Source organism: Oncorhynchus mykiss, chromosome 13 (assembly GCF_013265735.2).
Source record: "Oncorhynchus mykiss isolate Arlee chromosome 13, USDA_OmykA_1.1, whole genome shotgun sequence".
NCBI classification, from domain to species: Eukaryota; Metazoa; Chordata; class Actinopteri; order Salmoniformes; family Salmonidae; genus Oncorhynchus; species Oncorhynchus mykiss.
The window spans coordinates 64,625,710-64,641,331 of NC_048577.1; the positions used below are offsets into that span (position 1 = coordinate 64,625,710).

At 40.4% G+C, this 15,622-nt stretch overlaps 1 protein-coding gene and 1 pseudogene across 1 annotated transcript; one reads left to right on the plus strand and one right to left on the minus strand.

Moving 5' to 3' along the window:
* LOC110514160 overlaps window positions 1-15,622 on the plus strand; it is a 209,545-nt pseudogene that overhangs the window by 119,371 nt on the left and 74,552 nt on the right.
* LOC110513424 (zinc finger protein 883-like) lies at window positions 1,465-14,336 on the minus strand. Its single transcript, XM_036941938.1, has 3 exons — window positions 13,748-14,336; window positions 3,357-3,534; window positions 1,465-2,970 (listed from the first exon to the last, which is right to left on the minus strand). Exons 1-3 carry the CDS (start codon window positions 13,787-13,789, stop codon window positions 1,787-1,789), a joined length of 1,404 nt encoding a protein of 467 aa, XP_036797833.1. The 5' UTR covers window positions 13,790-14,336; the 3' UTR covers window positions 1,465-1,786.

Here is a 15,622-nt window from a genome sequence, read left to right on the forward strand (position 1 = left end):
GTCTCTATTTACACTCAAATTTCGCAAACACTAATTAGGATACAAGTAGACATCATGCAAAACTACAAACCCTTAAAAGCTCCTGCACATCATCTCCAGCTGACACCTTTGCTAACCTTTGCTAGGTATTGTCATTTCAAATCTTGCCCATGACAGGTCACAGAATTGTCCATTTTAAAAAGGTCATTGATTGCAAGATATTAGCTGTTGTCCCTTAGTCTTTTAATGAATGCATAACGGTAAACCTAGACACTTGCCTCTTATAGTATTCTGAGTGGTGACTGAAGGCTCGCTACCTTGGCTAGATTCATTGATACAATTATGGGCTTGTAGCATTAACATCATATTGGAGTCAGAGTCAAAATGTTCTTCACTCTTCACATTCTTCTGGCAACGGTTCATACTTGATCCCTTACTATTTTTAATTTGCTTCAATGATCTTCATCTTTTCCTAATGTATTTTGGTCCTGTTTCATCCAACTGACAACACATTACATTATCAAAGTATGTTTGTCTATTTTATGTTTCTATCTGAACATATTTTTCACTCTTACAGTCTTCTGACGTTGACAACAGAGTCCTCTGAGGCGTGGGGTGGGGGTCCGGTCAGGGGTTATCCCCGCCCGAGGCCTGGACACTTTTGAAAGGTAATTTATGACGTTTCAGAATCAATTGTCAAACAAAGTTTAAATGTATAATTTTGTTTTAAAAGCTATGACAGCTCATTTTGATATGTATACTAGAGGTCAAATATCAACTTTCTGTCAATCTGAACATTCTGAAGATGTGTGTGATGGACAGCTATGAATCTAATATTTCTAATGATATATGATTAAAGGGTAAACATGAGTAATAACCTGATGTACTGTATGCTGACGTTGTCATAGGGGTTTTACCCTATGGGAAAACTGAAAGGGATGGAGGGATGAATAGAAATAGTGATAAACACACAGAAAGGTACCATTGCTGCTGTGATAGAACACATGTTCAACTCCAGGGACATGGCCCTTCAAAAAAACCCTATAAGACATTTTCAACCCGAGGGGAGCCCCACCGAGCACCCTGGCTCATTGACTATAAGGCCTGCAGATTCATTCAGATTATTTGTTGATCAATGTGTGTGTATGAATGTATATGTGTACATTTTAAGAATTCCATTATTTTACTTTTGTGTTTGTGAGTATTGTTGTATTTTGTTAGATATAACTGCACTGTTGGAGCTAGGAACACAAGCATTTCTACACCCGCAATAACATCTGCTAAACATGTGTATGTGACAAAGACAAGAGTGTGTGTTTGTGTGTGAGTACAGGTGCATAGGTTTGTAATTGGTGGAGGGTGGTATGTGCATTAACATTAGTGAAGTAACACATAAAACATTGGTTTAGGTGTTATTACATGATCGGTTGAAATTATTACATTACTCATTAAAAAAAGTTGTTACTCACATAATGTAACTTATTACATTAAATGGAGTAATTTATTACTACAATTCAACATGTTATCATATTAACCAACAAGACATTACATTTACCAGTTTTATTACATACATCTAAAAGTTATTACATTAACCATTGTTACAAGAGACAGTATGCATAGTTATTACCTGAACCTCATGGATATTATTATCCAATGTATTATTGATCATTTTAATAAATCACAGGTTCAGACAGATCAGAGCTGCATATTATGCTGCACAGAGGTTACCATGGTGATCAGACTAAAGCAACTGTTTAATGGGAGATGGATATGACTGTTCAATATATGTTTTCTATTGATCCTTTATTTATGGATCTGGAACCGGTGACAGATAGGAGGGAGAGGAAATATGGCACGTTTTAGTTTTCTGGTGTTTTTTCATTGGCCCTAAATGAGCAAAGCTCTTCCCACAAAAACAGACATATGGTTTCTCTCCAGTGTGTGTTCGCTGGTGTGAATTTAGGGTCCCTGATTGACTGAAACTCTTTCCACACTGATCACAGCTATAAGGATTCTCTCCTGTGTGTGTTCGCTGGTGTGTATTCAGGTGTACTGATTGACTGAAGCTCTTCCCACACTGATCACAGCTATAAGGCTTTTCTCCTGTGTGTGTTCGCAGGTGAATAGTTAGTTTTTCTGATACAGCAAAGCTCTTTCCACACTGATCACAGCTATAAGGTTTCTCTCCAGTGTGTGTTCGCTGGTGTGTAGTCAGGTTGGAAGCTAGAGCAAAGCTCTTCCCACAGAGACAGACATAAGTTCTCTCTCCAGTGTGTGTTGCCTGGTGTCTAATCAGGGAGGAAACTACAGAGAAGCTCTTCCCACAGTGATCACAGCTATAAGGCTTAACTCCTGTGTGTGTTACCTGGTGTCTATTCAGGGTGGAAGCTACAGCAAAGCTCTTCCCACACTGATCACAGCTGTAAGGCTTCACTCCAGAGTGTGCTAGCTTGTGTGTGGTCAGGTGGACTGCCTGATTGAAGCTCTTCCCACACTGATCACAGCTATAAGGCTTCACTCCAGTGTGTGTTAGCTTGTGTGTCGTCAGGTTGCATGACTGGTTGAAGCTCTTTCCACAATCAAGGCAGGGGTAAGGCCGCTCCCCTGTATGAATTCGCAAATGATATTTGAAGGCGTTAGAAGCAGTAAAACACTTCCCACATTCTGGGCAGCTGTAAGGCTTCTCTCCAGTATGGATTCTTTGGTGTACTTTAAGACCTCCTGCACAGGTGAAACTCTTCCCACACTGAGAGCAGCAGTACGGTTTCTCTCGGGTGTGAATCCGCTGGTGCATAATGAAGCCACTCCTGCTAGTGAAACTCTTCCCACAGTCAGAGCAGTAGTGGTGAGGTTTCTTCCCTCTACATCTCTGCTGGTGTTTCTTGAGGTGTTCTGATCTGGAGAGACTCTTCTCTGTCACGTCAGTAACATGTTGTTGAGGCCCTCCAGATAAGCTCCTCCCACTGAGAGAACGACAGTTAGGGGTGTCACCTGTGAAACAAAGACACTGAATAATAGGTTTTGGAAATATGGGTCCATAAACACTTTATTTTTGTTATTTAGCAGACGCTTTTCTCTAGAGCGACTTACAGGAGCATTTAGGGTTTTGTACCTTTCAAGGGCACACAGACAGATTTTTTACCTAGTTGGCTCAGAGATTTTAACAAGCAACTTTTCGATTAGTGGCCCAATGCTTTTAACTACTAGACAACCTGCTGTCTTTATCATCAATATACACTCAGTTTATTAGGTACACCCCCTCCATTCACAAAACGATCGATAATTTACTGGCCACTGAGTGTTTACTGTTTATGAATGAATTAACAGAAGTTGCAGAAGCAGATTGTGGTCTCATCCACCCCCCCCATTGTTCTTACTTGATGAAATCAAATCTCCCTCCTCCTGTCCTTCTCTCACAGTTCCACTCTGCCCTGGTGTTTTCCTGCAGTCGACCAGCCACACAGACACCCTCTTCAGATCCAGCAGTAAGGCGCTACCAGGAGAGTTGTGACCAGGGGACTCCGGCAGGTTGGAGGGGGACGGACTAGCTTTGTCCTGGTGACCACAGGAAGTATTGTACATAGAATATCATTAGACCAAACATTTTCTTACTTTAGTCTGAATCTCTGATTGATTGGTGCATACTTGTAATATCGCATTTCTCCTGAAGGGCATCACTGATCACTACTTTCCACAACATTTTCAATCACTTTGGCAGATTTTTCATATGGAAGTGGTATATATACAGTGGGGCAAAAAAGTATTTAGTCAGCCACCAATTGTGCAAGCTCTCCCACTTAAAAAGGGGCCTGTAATTTTCATCATAGGTACACTTCAACTATGACAGACAAAATGAGGGGAAAAAAATCCAGAAAATCACATTGTAGGATTTTTAATGAATTTATTTGCAAATTATGGTGGAAAATAAGTATTTGGTCACCTACAAACAAGCAAGATTTCCATCCACACAGACAGTGTGGTGAAGAAGACTGAACAGCACCTCTTCAACCTCAGGAGGCTGAAGAAATTCAGCTTGGCCCCTAAGACCCACAAACTTTTACAGATGCACCATTGAGAGCATCTTGTCTGGCTGAATCACCGCCTGGTATGGTAACTGCACCATTCACAACTTCAGGGCTCTCCAGAGGGTGGTGCGGTCTGCCCAATGCATCACCGGGGCACAATGCCTGCCCTCCAAGACACTGACAGCACCCAATGTCACAGGTTGGCCAAAAAGATCATCACGTTCATCAACCACCCGAGCCACGGCCTGTTCACACCACTATCATCCAGAAGGCGAGGTCAGCACAGCTTCTCTCTCAAGGCCATCAAACTGTTATATAGCCATCACTAGCCGGCCTCCACCCAGTACCCTGCCCTGAACTTGTCACTAGCTGACTACCACCCGGTTGCGCTACCATGCACCTTAGAGACTGCTGCCCTTTGTACATAGACATGGAACACTGGTCACTTTAATAATGTTTACATCCTGTTTTACCCACTTCATATGTATATACTGTATTCTAGTCAGGTCCATCCTATTCAACTAGTCCTGTATATACTGTATTCTAGTCAAGTCCATCCTATTCAACTAGTCCTGTATATACTGTATTCTAGTCAAGTCCATCCTATTCAACTAGTCCTGTATATACTGTATTCTAGTCAAGTCCATCCTATTCAACTAGTCCTGTATATACTGTATTCTAGTCAAGTCCATCCTATTCAACTAGTCCTGTATATACTGTATTCTAGTCAAGTCCATCCTATTCAACTAGTCCTGTATATACTGTATTCTAGTCTAGTCCATCCTATTCAACTAGTCCTGTATATACTGTATTCTAGTCAAGTCCATCCTATTCAACTAGTCCTGTATATACTGTATTCTAGTCAAGTCCATCCTATTCAACTAGTCCTGTATATACTGTATTCTAGTCCATCCTATTCAATTAGTCCTGTATATACTGTATTCTAGTCAAGTCCATCCTATTCAACTAGTCCTGTATGTACTGCATTCTAGTCAAGTCCATCCTATTCAACTAGTCCTGTATATACTGTATTCTAGTCAAGTCCATCCTATTCAACTATAGCTGTATATACTGTATTCTAGTCAAGTCCATCCTATTCAACTAGTCCTGTATGTACTGTATTCTAGTCCATCCTATTCAACTAGTCCTGTATATACTGTATTCTAGTCTAGTCCATCCTATTCAACTAGTCCTGTATATACTGTATTCTAGTCAAGTCCATCCTATTCAACTAGTCCTGTATATACTGTATTCTAGTCAAGTCCATCCTATTCAACTAGTCCTGTATATACTGTATTCTAGTCCATCCTATTCAATTAGTCCTGTATATACTGTATTCTAGTCAAGTCCATCCTATTCAACTAGTCCTGTATGTACTGCATTCTAGTCAAGTCCATCCTATTCAACTAGTCCTGTATATACTGTATTCTAGTCAAGGCCATCCTATTCAACTAGTCCTGTATATACTGTATTCTAGTCAAGTCCATCCTATTCAATTAGTCCTGTATATACTGTATTCTAGTGAAGGCCATCATATTCAACTAGTCCTGTATATCCTGTATTCTAGTCAAGTCCATCCTATTCAACTAGTCCTGTATATACTGTATTCTAGTCCATCCTATTCAATTAGTCCTGTATATACTGTATTCTAGTCTAGTCCATCCTATTCAACTAGTCCTGTATATACTGTATTCTAGTCAAGTCCATCCTATTCAACTAGTCCTGTATATACTGTATTCTAGTCAAGTCCATCCTATTCAACTAGTCCTGTATATCCTGTATTCTAGTCAAGTCCATCCTATTCAACTAGTCCTGTATATACTGTATTCTAGTCCATCCTATTCAATTAGTCCTGTATATACTGTATTCTAGTCCATCCTATTCAATTAGTCCTGTATGTACTGCATTCTAGTCAAGTCCATCCTATTCAACTAGTCCTGTATATACTGTATTCTAGTCAAGTCCATCCTATTCAACTAGTCCTGTATATACTGTATTCTAGTCCATCCTATTCAATTAGTCCTGTATGTACTGCATTCTAGTCAAGTCCATCCTATTCAACTAGTCCTGTATATACTGTATTCTAGTCAAGTCCATCCTATTCAACTAGTCCTGTATATACTGTATTCTAGTCCATCCTATTCAACTAGTCCTGTATATACTGTATTCTAGTCAAGTCCATCCTATTCAACTAGTCCTGTATATACTGTATTCTAGTCAAGTCCATCCTATTCAACTAGTCCTGTATTCTAGTCAAGTCCATCCTATTCAACTAGTCCTGTATATACTGTATTCTAGTCCATCCTATTCAACTAGTCCTGTATATACTGTATTCTAGTCGAGTCCATCCTATTCAACTATAGCTGTATATACTGTATTCTAGTCAAGTCCATCCTATTCAACTAGTCCTGTATATACTGTATTCTAGTGAAGGCCATCATATTCAACTAGTCCTGTATATCCTGTATTCTAGTCAAGTCCATCCTATTCAACCAGTCCTGTATATACTGTATTCTAGTCAAGTCCATCCTATTCAACTAGTCCTGTATATACTGTATTCTAGTCAAGGCCATCCTATTCAACTATAGCTGTATATACTGTATTCTAGTCAAGTCCATCCTATTCAACTAGTCCTGTATGTACTGCATTCTAGTCAAGTCCATCCTATTCAACTAGTCCTGTATATACTGTATTCTAGTCCATCCTATTCAACTAGTCCTGTATATACTGTATTCTAGTCAAGTCCATCCTATTCAACTAGTCCTGTATTCTAGTCAAGGCCATCCTATTCAACTATAGCTGTATATACTGTATTCTAGTCAAGTCCATCCTATTCAACTAGTCCTGTATATACTGTATTCTAGTGAAGGCCATCATATTCAACTAGTCCTGTATATCCTGTATTCTAGTCAAGTCCATCCTATTCAACCAGTCCTGTATATACTGTATTCTAGTCAAGTCCATCCTATTCAACCAGTCCTGTATATACTGTATTCTAGTCAAGGCCATCCTATTCAACTAGTCTTGTATTCTAGTCAAGGCCATCCTATTCAACTAGTCCTGTATATACTGTATTCTAGTCAAGGCCATCCTATTCAACTAGTCCTGTATTCTAGTCAAGTCCATCCTATTCAACTAGTCCTGTATATACTGTATTCTAGTCAAGTCCATCCTATTCAACTAGTCCTGTATTCTAGTCAAGTCCATCCTATTCAACTAGTCCTGTATATATACTGTATTCTAGTCAAGTCCATCCTATTCAACTAGTCCTGTATATACTGTATTCTAGTCAAGTCCATCCTATTCAACCAGTCCTGTATATACTGTATTCTAGTCAAGGCCATCCTATTCAACTAGTCTTGTATTCTAGTCAAGGCCATCCTATTCAACTAGTCCTGTATATACTGTATTCTAGTCAAGGCCATCCTATTCAACTAGTCCTGTATTCTAGTCAAGTCCATCCTATTCAACCAGTCCTGTATATACTGTATTCTAGTCAAGGCCATCCTATTCAACTAGTCTTGTATTCTAGTCAAGGCCATCCTATTCAACTAGTCCTGTATATACTGTATTCTAGTCAAGTCCATCCTATTCAACTAGTCCTGTATATACTGTATTCTAGTCAAGTCCATCCTATTCAACTAGTCCTGTATTCTAGTCAAGGCCATCCTATTCAACTAGTCCTGTATATACTGTATTCTAGTCAAGTCCATCCTATTCAACTAGTCCTGTATATACTGTATTCTAGTCAAGGCCATCCTATTCAACTAGTCCTGTATATACTGTATTCTAGTCAAGGCCATCCTATTCAACTAGTCCTGTATATACTGTATTCTAGTCAAGGCCATCCTATTCAACTAGTCCTGTATATACTGTATTCTAGTCAAGGCCATCCTATTCAACTAGTCCTGTATATACTGTATTCTAGTCAAGTCCATCCTATTCAACTAGTCCTGTATATACTGTATTCTAGTCAAGTCCATCCTATTCAACTAGTCCTGTATATACTGTATTCTAGTCAAGGCCATCCTATTCAACTAGTCCTGTATATACTGTATTCTAGTCAAGTCCATCCTATTCAACTAGTCCTGTATATACTGTATTCTAGTCAAGTCCATCCTATTCAACTAGTCCTGTATATACTGTATTCTAGTCAATGCCATCCTATTCAACTAGTCCTGTATATACTGTATTCTAGTCAAGTCCATCCTATTCAACTAGTCCTATATATATATATACAGTGCTGTGAAAAAGTATTTGCCCCCTTCCTGATTTCTTATTTTTTTGTCACACTTAAATGTTTCAGATCAAACAAATTGTAATATTATACAAAGATAACCCAAGTAAACACAAAATGCAGTTTAAGTGATCATTTTATTTACTAAGGGAAAAAAGCTATCCGAACTCTCATGGCCCTATGTGACAAAGTAATTGCCCCCATTAGTTAAATCATGAATTAACTGTGGTTAATCACATTGGAAAGCTGAGTTAAATTTCACGAGCCACACCCAGGCCTGATTACTGCCAGACCTGTTGAATCAATAAATCACTTAAATAGAACCTGTCTGACAAAGTGAAGTAGGTCAAAAGATCTCAAAAAGCAAGACATCATGCCGCGATCCAAAGAAATTCAGGAACAGATGAGAAACAAAGTCATTGACATCTATCAGTCTGGAAAGGGTTACAAAGCCATTTCTAAAGCTGTGGGACTCCAGCGAACCACGGTGAGAGACATTATTCACACATGGAGAATTTGGAACTGTGGAGTGGCCAGGAGTGGCCAGCCTTCCAAAATTACCCCAAGAGCGCAGCGACGACTCATCCAAGAGGTCACAAAAGGACCCACATCAACATCTAAAAGAACTGCAGGCCTCACTTTCCTCAGTTATGGTTGAGTCATGAACACTGACCTTAAGAAAGACACTGGGCAAAAATAGCATCCATGGCAGTGTCATGACTTTGCCCTCTTTGGACACAGCTCTGCACCATCCCCCTGCCAGCACCATCCCCCTGCCAGCACCATCCCCCTGCCAGCACCACCCCCTTGCCAGCACCACCCCCCTGCCAGCACCACCCCCCTGCCAGCAACACCCCCCCTGCCAGCACCACCCCCCCTGCCAGCACCATCCCCCTGCCAGCACCATCCCCCTCTCTCTGTCTCCTACAACTAGGCTGCTGTGGTCAGAGAGGTCGTAAATTCCTGGAGGAGATTATCTTCTCATGGCCACAGTATAGAGAGAGAGAGAGTGAATTTTCATAGAGAGAACAAAGGAATTTCTTCCACCTCACAGAACTTGAGGTCCGAACAACATTTATGTTCTGGAGAATGTATAAAAGATCAGTGAAGAATCCAGCTACGAACTGGTCCATTTGGTACAATTTTGTGAAACAATACGGCCACATTACCATAACGCTGTTTATACAATAGCCTCAGATATGAGACTTACATCTAATTGTTGTATAAGATGAATGAGTGAGGATGATACTGTTTGTGAAATTGTGTAATGTGATTTTGGACTGTTTAATGAAGGAAACTCCAAATCCCTTTGGAGTTTAACTAAATCAGAGGAAGTCCATTTCTGAATGGCTTAAAAAAACAAAAATGAAGGTTTTGGAGTGGCCCACTCAAAGTCCGGACTTGAATCCGATTGAGATGCTGTGGCGTGACCTTAAAGGCGGTTCATGCTAAAAAACCCTCCAATGTGGCTGAATTAAAACAATTCTGCAAAGAAGAGTAGGCCAAAATTCCTCCACAACGATGTGAAAGACTCATTGCCAGTTATCTCAAATGCTTGATTGCAGTTGTTGCTGCCGAGGGTGGCATAACCAATTATTAGGTTTAGGGGGCAATTGCTTTTTCACATAAGCCATGAAGGTTCGCATAGCTTTTTTCCCTTAATAAATAAAATCATCACTTAAAATGCATTTTGTGTTTACTTGGGTTATTTGTGTAATATTTAAAGTTGTTTGATGATCTGAAACATTTAAGTGTGACAAATGTGCAAAAAAATAAGAAATCAGGAAGGGGGCAAATACGTTTTCACAGCACTGCGCACACACACACTATTAGATCCTACGTATTCTACAGATATAGTAAATATTCAATCCACATAATGTCTCTACGTCCTGTGATGGAAAATGTTATCATGTGAAGAGCAGCCTTGAAAATGTTCATATTTTCTAAATGTTAAATAATCCTTGGTTCCTGCCAATTATTCCTCCTCCACCAAACTTCACAGTTGGCAATATGTATTACAGCAGGCAGCATTCTCCCCCCTGCCAAACCCAGATTTGTCGTTCGGCGGTGAGCCTTACACCACTCCAGCCGACGCTTGGCATTGCGCATGGTGATCTTAGGCTTGTGTGCAGCTGCTCAGCTATTGAAAGCCATTTCATGAAACTCCCGATGAACAGTTATTGTGCTGACGTTGCGTCCAGAGGCAGTGTGGAACTAGGTAGGGAGGGTTGCAAAGGAGATGATTTTTACAGGCTATGCGCTTTAGTCCTCGGCGGTCAGACTCAGATATTGTGTGGCGTACCAGTTCTCCATGGAGCCAGTGTTAATCCTCTATGTTTCTACGTCACAATAACAGCACTTACAGTTAACTGGGGAAGCTCTAGCAGGGCAGAAATTTGGCATACTGACATGTTGGATCGGTGGCATCCTATGGCGATGCCACGGTGAAAGTCACTGAGGTCTTCAGTAAGGCCATTCTACTGCCAATATTTGTCTATGGAGATTGCATGGCTGTGTGCTCAATTTTATTCACCTGTCAGCAACGGGTGTGGCTGAAATAGCCAAATCCAATCATTTGAAGGGGTGTCCACATACTTATGAATGTACTGTATTTATAATCTGGACTAATATTTATATATTTCTGAATTCCATTCCTTTAGATGTATGTAACGTTATTGTTGTGTATTGTTAGATGTTACTGCACTGTTGGAACTAGACACACAAGCATTTCACTACACCCTCAATAAGATCTGATAAGTATGTGTATGGACCAATACAATCTGACTTGATTTGTTTTCTCAGCTACAGTTTGAGTTATGTCCTGTCTGACAGTGAAATATGGCAAGATCTTACCATAGCTTGGACTATGGAGGAGCTAGCTAGCGTTTGTGGTAGAAATGTCAACATTGTTATTCAAATGACCTTTTTTTAGAATATTTTTTAATTAGTACTTTCACACTGTCTGTTGGCCTGAGAGGAGCCTCTGAGGCTTAATGCTGGCAGTTGATTTATGATGCCTTGGTGATAAGACCTAAACTACATTCCATTGCATGATTGGTGTCTGTGTCAAATGCTGGTCTGTCTGCCAGAGCCAGGAAAACTCTCCCTCCAGTTTCTCTTCCCCACATCACAAATGGACACTGGACTTCATCTGTTGTGGGAAGGACCCAGTGTCCCATGTTTATACATAAATTATAATACAACAAGCAGTAAATGACCGAGACAGACATCTGGCACCATGTAAATCTGGCTGTCTGTTACTGTCTGTACCCTTGTGTAATTTCACAAATCTGTTACTTATGAGGACTCAGGAGGACTATAAAAAGTAGTAACCTAACCCTGCTTATTTGGGCTTTTTGCTCTATACCATCTGGTGACCCTTAACCCTCCATTACTGCAGTAATTATTAATAAAGTTGGATGTTTTTGTAGAAATATAAAAGTCTCTCCTTTTGATTAGAATAATTACCACGACATGTTGAAAAAGTCCATGGAATGCATTATAAGGTAGCTGCATGACAATTTTGTTTAACTGATGTAGCTAGCTAATTATGTTTTGTGGAGAAAAAAAATGTAACGTTAGGACCGCCGTTTAGACATGAACTAGCTATTGTTGTCACCAGTTCTTGTCTGCTGGCTAACTAATGGCTGAAGTCATTTGTGTAACAAACCTTCAATAAACAATTACAGTTAGTTACCTTTCTTTGCCTGTTCGTTAGCTACAGAGGCTAGCTGCTGGACTTTGGACAAGAAAGCTAACGTTTGCTAATAGCAGCTGTATTGTTACCAAGCAACCAAGTTGCTGACCCTTTAGATAGAACTGAGATATTACTCATTTATTTTCAGCTACATCAGAAATGCTACAAAAAGGGTAGCACAACGTAACCAAGACTAAAGAGATGATTGTGGACTACAGGAAAAGGAGGACCGAGCACGTCCCCATTCTCATCGACGGGGCTGTAGTGGAGCAGGTTGAGAGCTTCAAGTTCCTTGGTGTCCACATCAACAAACTAGAATGGTCCAAACACACCAAGACAGTCGTGAAGAGGGCACGACAAAGCCTATTTCCCCTCAGCAAACTAAAGATTTGGCATGGGTCCTCAGATCCTCAAAAGGTTCTACAGCTGCAACATCGAGAGTATCCTGACAGGTTGCATCACTGCCTGGCACGGCAATTGCTCGGCCTCCGACCGCAAGGCACTACAGAGGATAGTGCATACGGCCCAGTACATCACTGGGGCTAAGCTGCCTGCCATTCAGGACCTCTACACCAGGCAGTGTCAGAAAAAGGCCATAAAAATAGTCAAAGACCCCAGCCACCCCAGTCATAGAGTGTTCTCTCTGCTACCGCATGGCAAGCAGTACCGGAGTGCCAAGTCTACGACAAAAAGGCTTCTCAACAGTTTTTACCCAAAAGCCAATAGACTCCTGAACAGGTAATCAAATGGCAACCTGGACTATTTACATTGTGTGCCCCCAACCCCTCTTTTACGCTGCTGCTACTCTGTTTATCTTATATGCATAGTCACTTGAACTATACATTCATGTACATACGACCTCAATTGGCCTGACCAACCAGTGCTCCCGCACATTGGCTACCCAGACTATCTGCATTGTGTCCCTCCACCCACCAACCCCTCCTTTACGCTACTGCCACTCTCTGTTCATCATATCTGCATAGCCACTTAACCATATCTACATGAACATTCTACCTCAAATCAGCCTGACTAACCAGTGTCTGTATATAGCCTTGCTACTGTTATTTTCAACTGTCTTTTTACTGTTGTTTTATTTACCTATTGTTCACCTAATATTTTGGCTAGAGCCTGTAAGTAAGCATTTCATTGTATTGTCTACACCTGTTGTATTTGGCGCACGTGACAAATAAACTTTGATTTGACATCATTGGTTCGTAATGGACAGAAATGTGCACCTGAGGTAGTGCAGGCAGCCCGTTTTCTTTGTGACTTGCGGTAACTAAATCAATAGTTATTTAGTAGTTCGAAAATGTCGGAAACATTAATTGGCTTGACCATGCTGTAGGTCATGCAACTGTTTGTTAAATACAAAATGTTTTGTGGGTTTCACCGGTTTTATGATTGAAAAGGTTGTGGTTGAATTTATTCTGCCACTGTATTCTTGTCTCGGCTGTGTCAAGGCATATGAACTAACAGGTTATAGAGCAAACACAATTATCACAACACACAGGTTGTAATATGGCTATTTTTCTGCCTTGGCTTCCCGGTGACTTTACCCACACACCGTTACTGCAAGATGTAGGCTCATTTCTCCATGGTTCTGACTTAACCTGCCATTGCCTTGTATCAATCTGTGTGCTTTAGGCTAAGACAAAATATCCCTCGTTTTCCACAATTTCCACAATTGTTTATTTTGTCCAGCTGTTCAAATGAAACAAATGGATTTGGAAGGTCAGAAGATGACAACTAGGCCTAGACATGTTATACACCACAGTAAGCAAATTGTTAATAAAAGTAAACCAAACTTACCCGATCCATCGTGGAAGCTATTCTTTCTTCAAATAAAAACATGACAGTAAATCTGTAGCTATCCTACACTACAGTTACTTTCTTTGTTGCAGAATTCAGATTTTTTTTTTTAAACAGCCAGATCAGAGCGATCAGACGTCCTTTTCAATATCAAAACTTTAGTGGTGACAAATAAATGTGATGTAGGCTAATCTCACATAGATTTGACCTGATCTATTAAAGTATAAACGTTTAAAGCCCTATTCACCAAGAATCCTGTTATCTGTTATCGTCTAACTCTAGCCGAGAGTCTGTTGGAACAACGTCCTCTTCAAGAGTCCAGATAGACAATTAAAACTAAGGCCCAGTAAAGGAAGCCTATAGAATACCAGACTGATTACAGCAGCGCTGTCCGTGCAGGGAACCAGTGTATGTTCAATCCGACGTCTGCAGTGGAATTTTACAGCAATGCAACCGTGCTAGATGTTAGGGCATTCACACTTCCTGCGAGAAGGGCTGTTGAAAAGCAACAAAACGTCTTCTTCTTCGGTATTATGGCGGTTTGCATACAATTATTATTGGTGCATGCTGCCACCTACTGATTTGTCTTTTTATCACCTTACTATTTTCATTACACTTCGTGACAAAAATTGCCGAGCCAACTAACCCTACACCCATTAAAACTTAATAATTACTCCACTTCTTTGGCCCTCTGATCCTACACCAGGCCAACAGCCTGGGAGGACAGGATATTATCCTTCAAAACACCTTGTTACTCTGCAGTAAAATATTGTACACCCAAGTACTTCTCAACAGCTGCCACCACAACATCTATCCACTGTGTTTTACATTCTATTACTGTGGTACAGTTGACAACCATGGCCATGAAACAAAACAACCTTACTGAAGCATGTTATTCCTGTCACTCTCTATTGACCTCGGCCTAATCACAGAGATGCTCTCAGGATCCTTCACCCTGGACCCATCTTCCTCTACTACTCCCTTCACTGCCTCAGCATACAACACCTTCTGCACTACTGTGATCCTGGTAACCTCAACCTGTCTTTCTCTCACTGGACACATCTGATCTCCAGCACCATGTGTACCCCTACAGTTTATACACACAACTTTTTACATCAATACTACACATTCCTTTCTCTCAGGTCCTCCTGCACACTTCTCACATCTAGGAATGTCCCTGATACACACTGCTGGAAGGAAGCAGTTAAGGAAGAGACTGTGTTTATACAGGATGTCAATTTAAAGAAATGTAGCCAATTTATTCATTACTACATTTAGCTTTCATTAGATAGTTAATCCAGAGATTCTTACCTTTAATGCAAGATCATTGATTGCAAGATATTAGCTCTTGTCCCTTAGTCTTTTAATAAATGCATAATGGTAAACCTAGACACTTGCATCGTATAGTATTCTGAGTGGTGACTGAAGGCTCTCTACCTTGACTAGATTCATTGATACAATTATGGGCTTGTAGCATTAACATCATATTGGAGTCAGAGTCAAAATGTTCTTCACTCTTCACATTCTTCTGGCAACGGTCCATACTTGATCCATTACTATTTTTAATTTGCTTTTATGATCTTCACCTTTTCCAAATGTGTATTTTGTCCTGTTTCATCCATCTGATAAATACATTACATTATCAAAGTATGTTTGTCTATTTGAATCTTTTTCTCGCTCTTACGTTGACATCAAAGTCCTGAGGCATGGAGTGACCTCAGAGTGACCTGAAGAGTGGAGATCAGGGTGGAGGTGGTAGCCAATGATGGGTGCGGTTTGGGGTTCTCCCCGTCCGAGGCCTGGCCACTTTTTAAAAGGTAATTTTTATGACGTTTCAGAACCACTTGTCAAACAAAGTTAAAATTGTATAATTTT

Coding starts and splice junctions, on each gene's coding strand:
- LOC110513424 (XM_036941938.1), bottom strand. CDS start 13,789: ATGTTTTTATTTGAAGAAAGAATAGCTTCCACGATGGATCGG. Junction 3,535..13,747: donor TAGCTTCCACGATGGATCGG/GTAAGTTTGGTT, acceptor TGTGGTCACCAG/GACAAAGCTAGTCCGTCCCC. Junction 2,971..3,356: donor GGGAGATTTGATTTCATCAA/GTAAGAACAATG, acceptor TTTGTTTCACAG/GTGACACCCCTAACTGTCGT.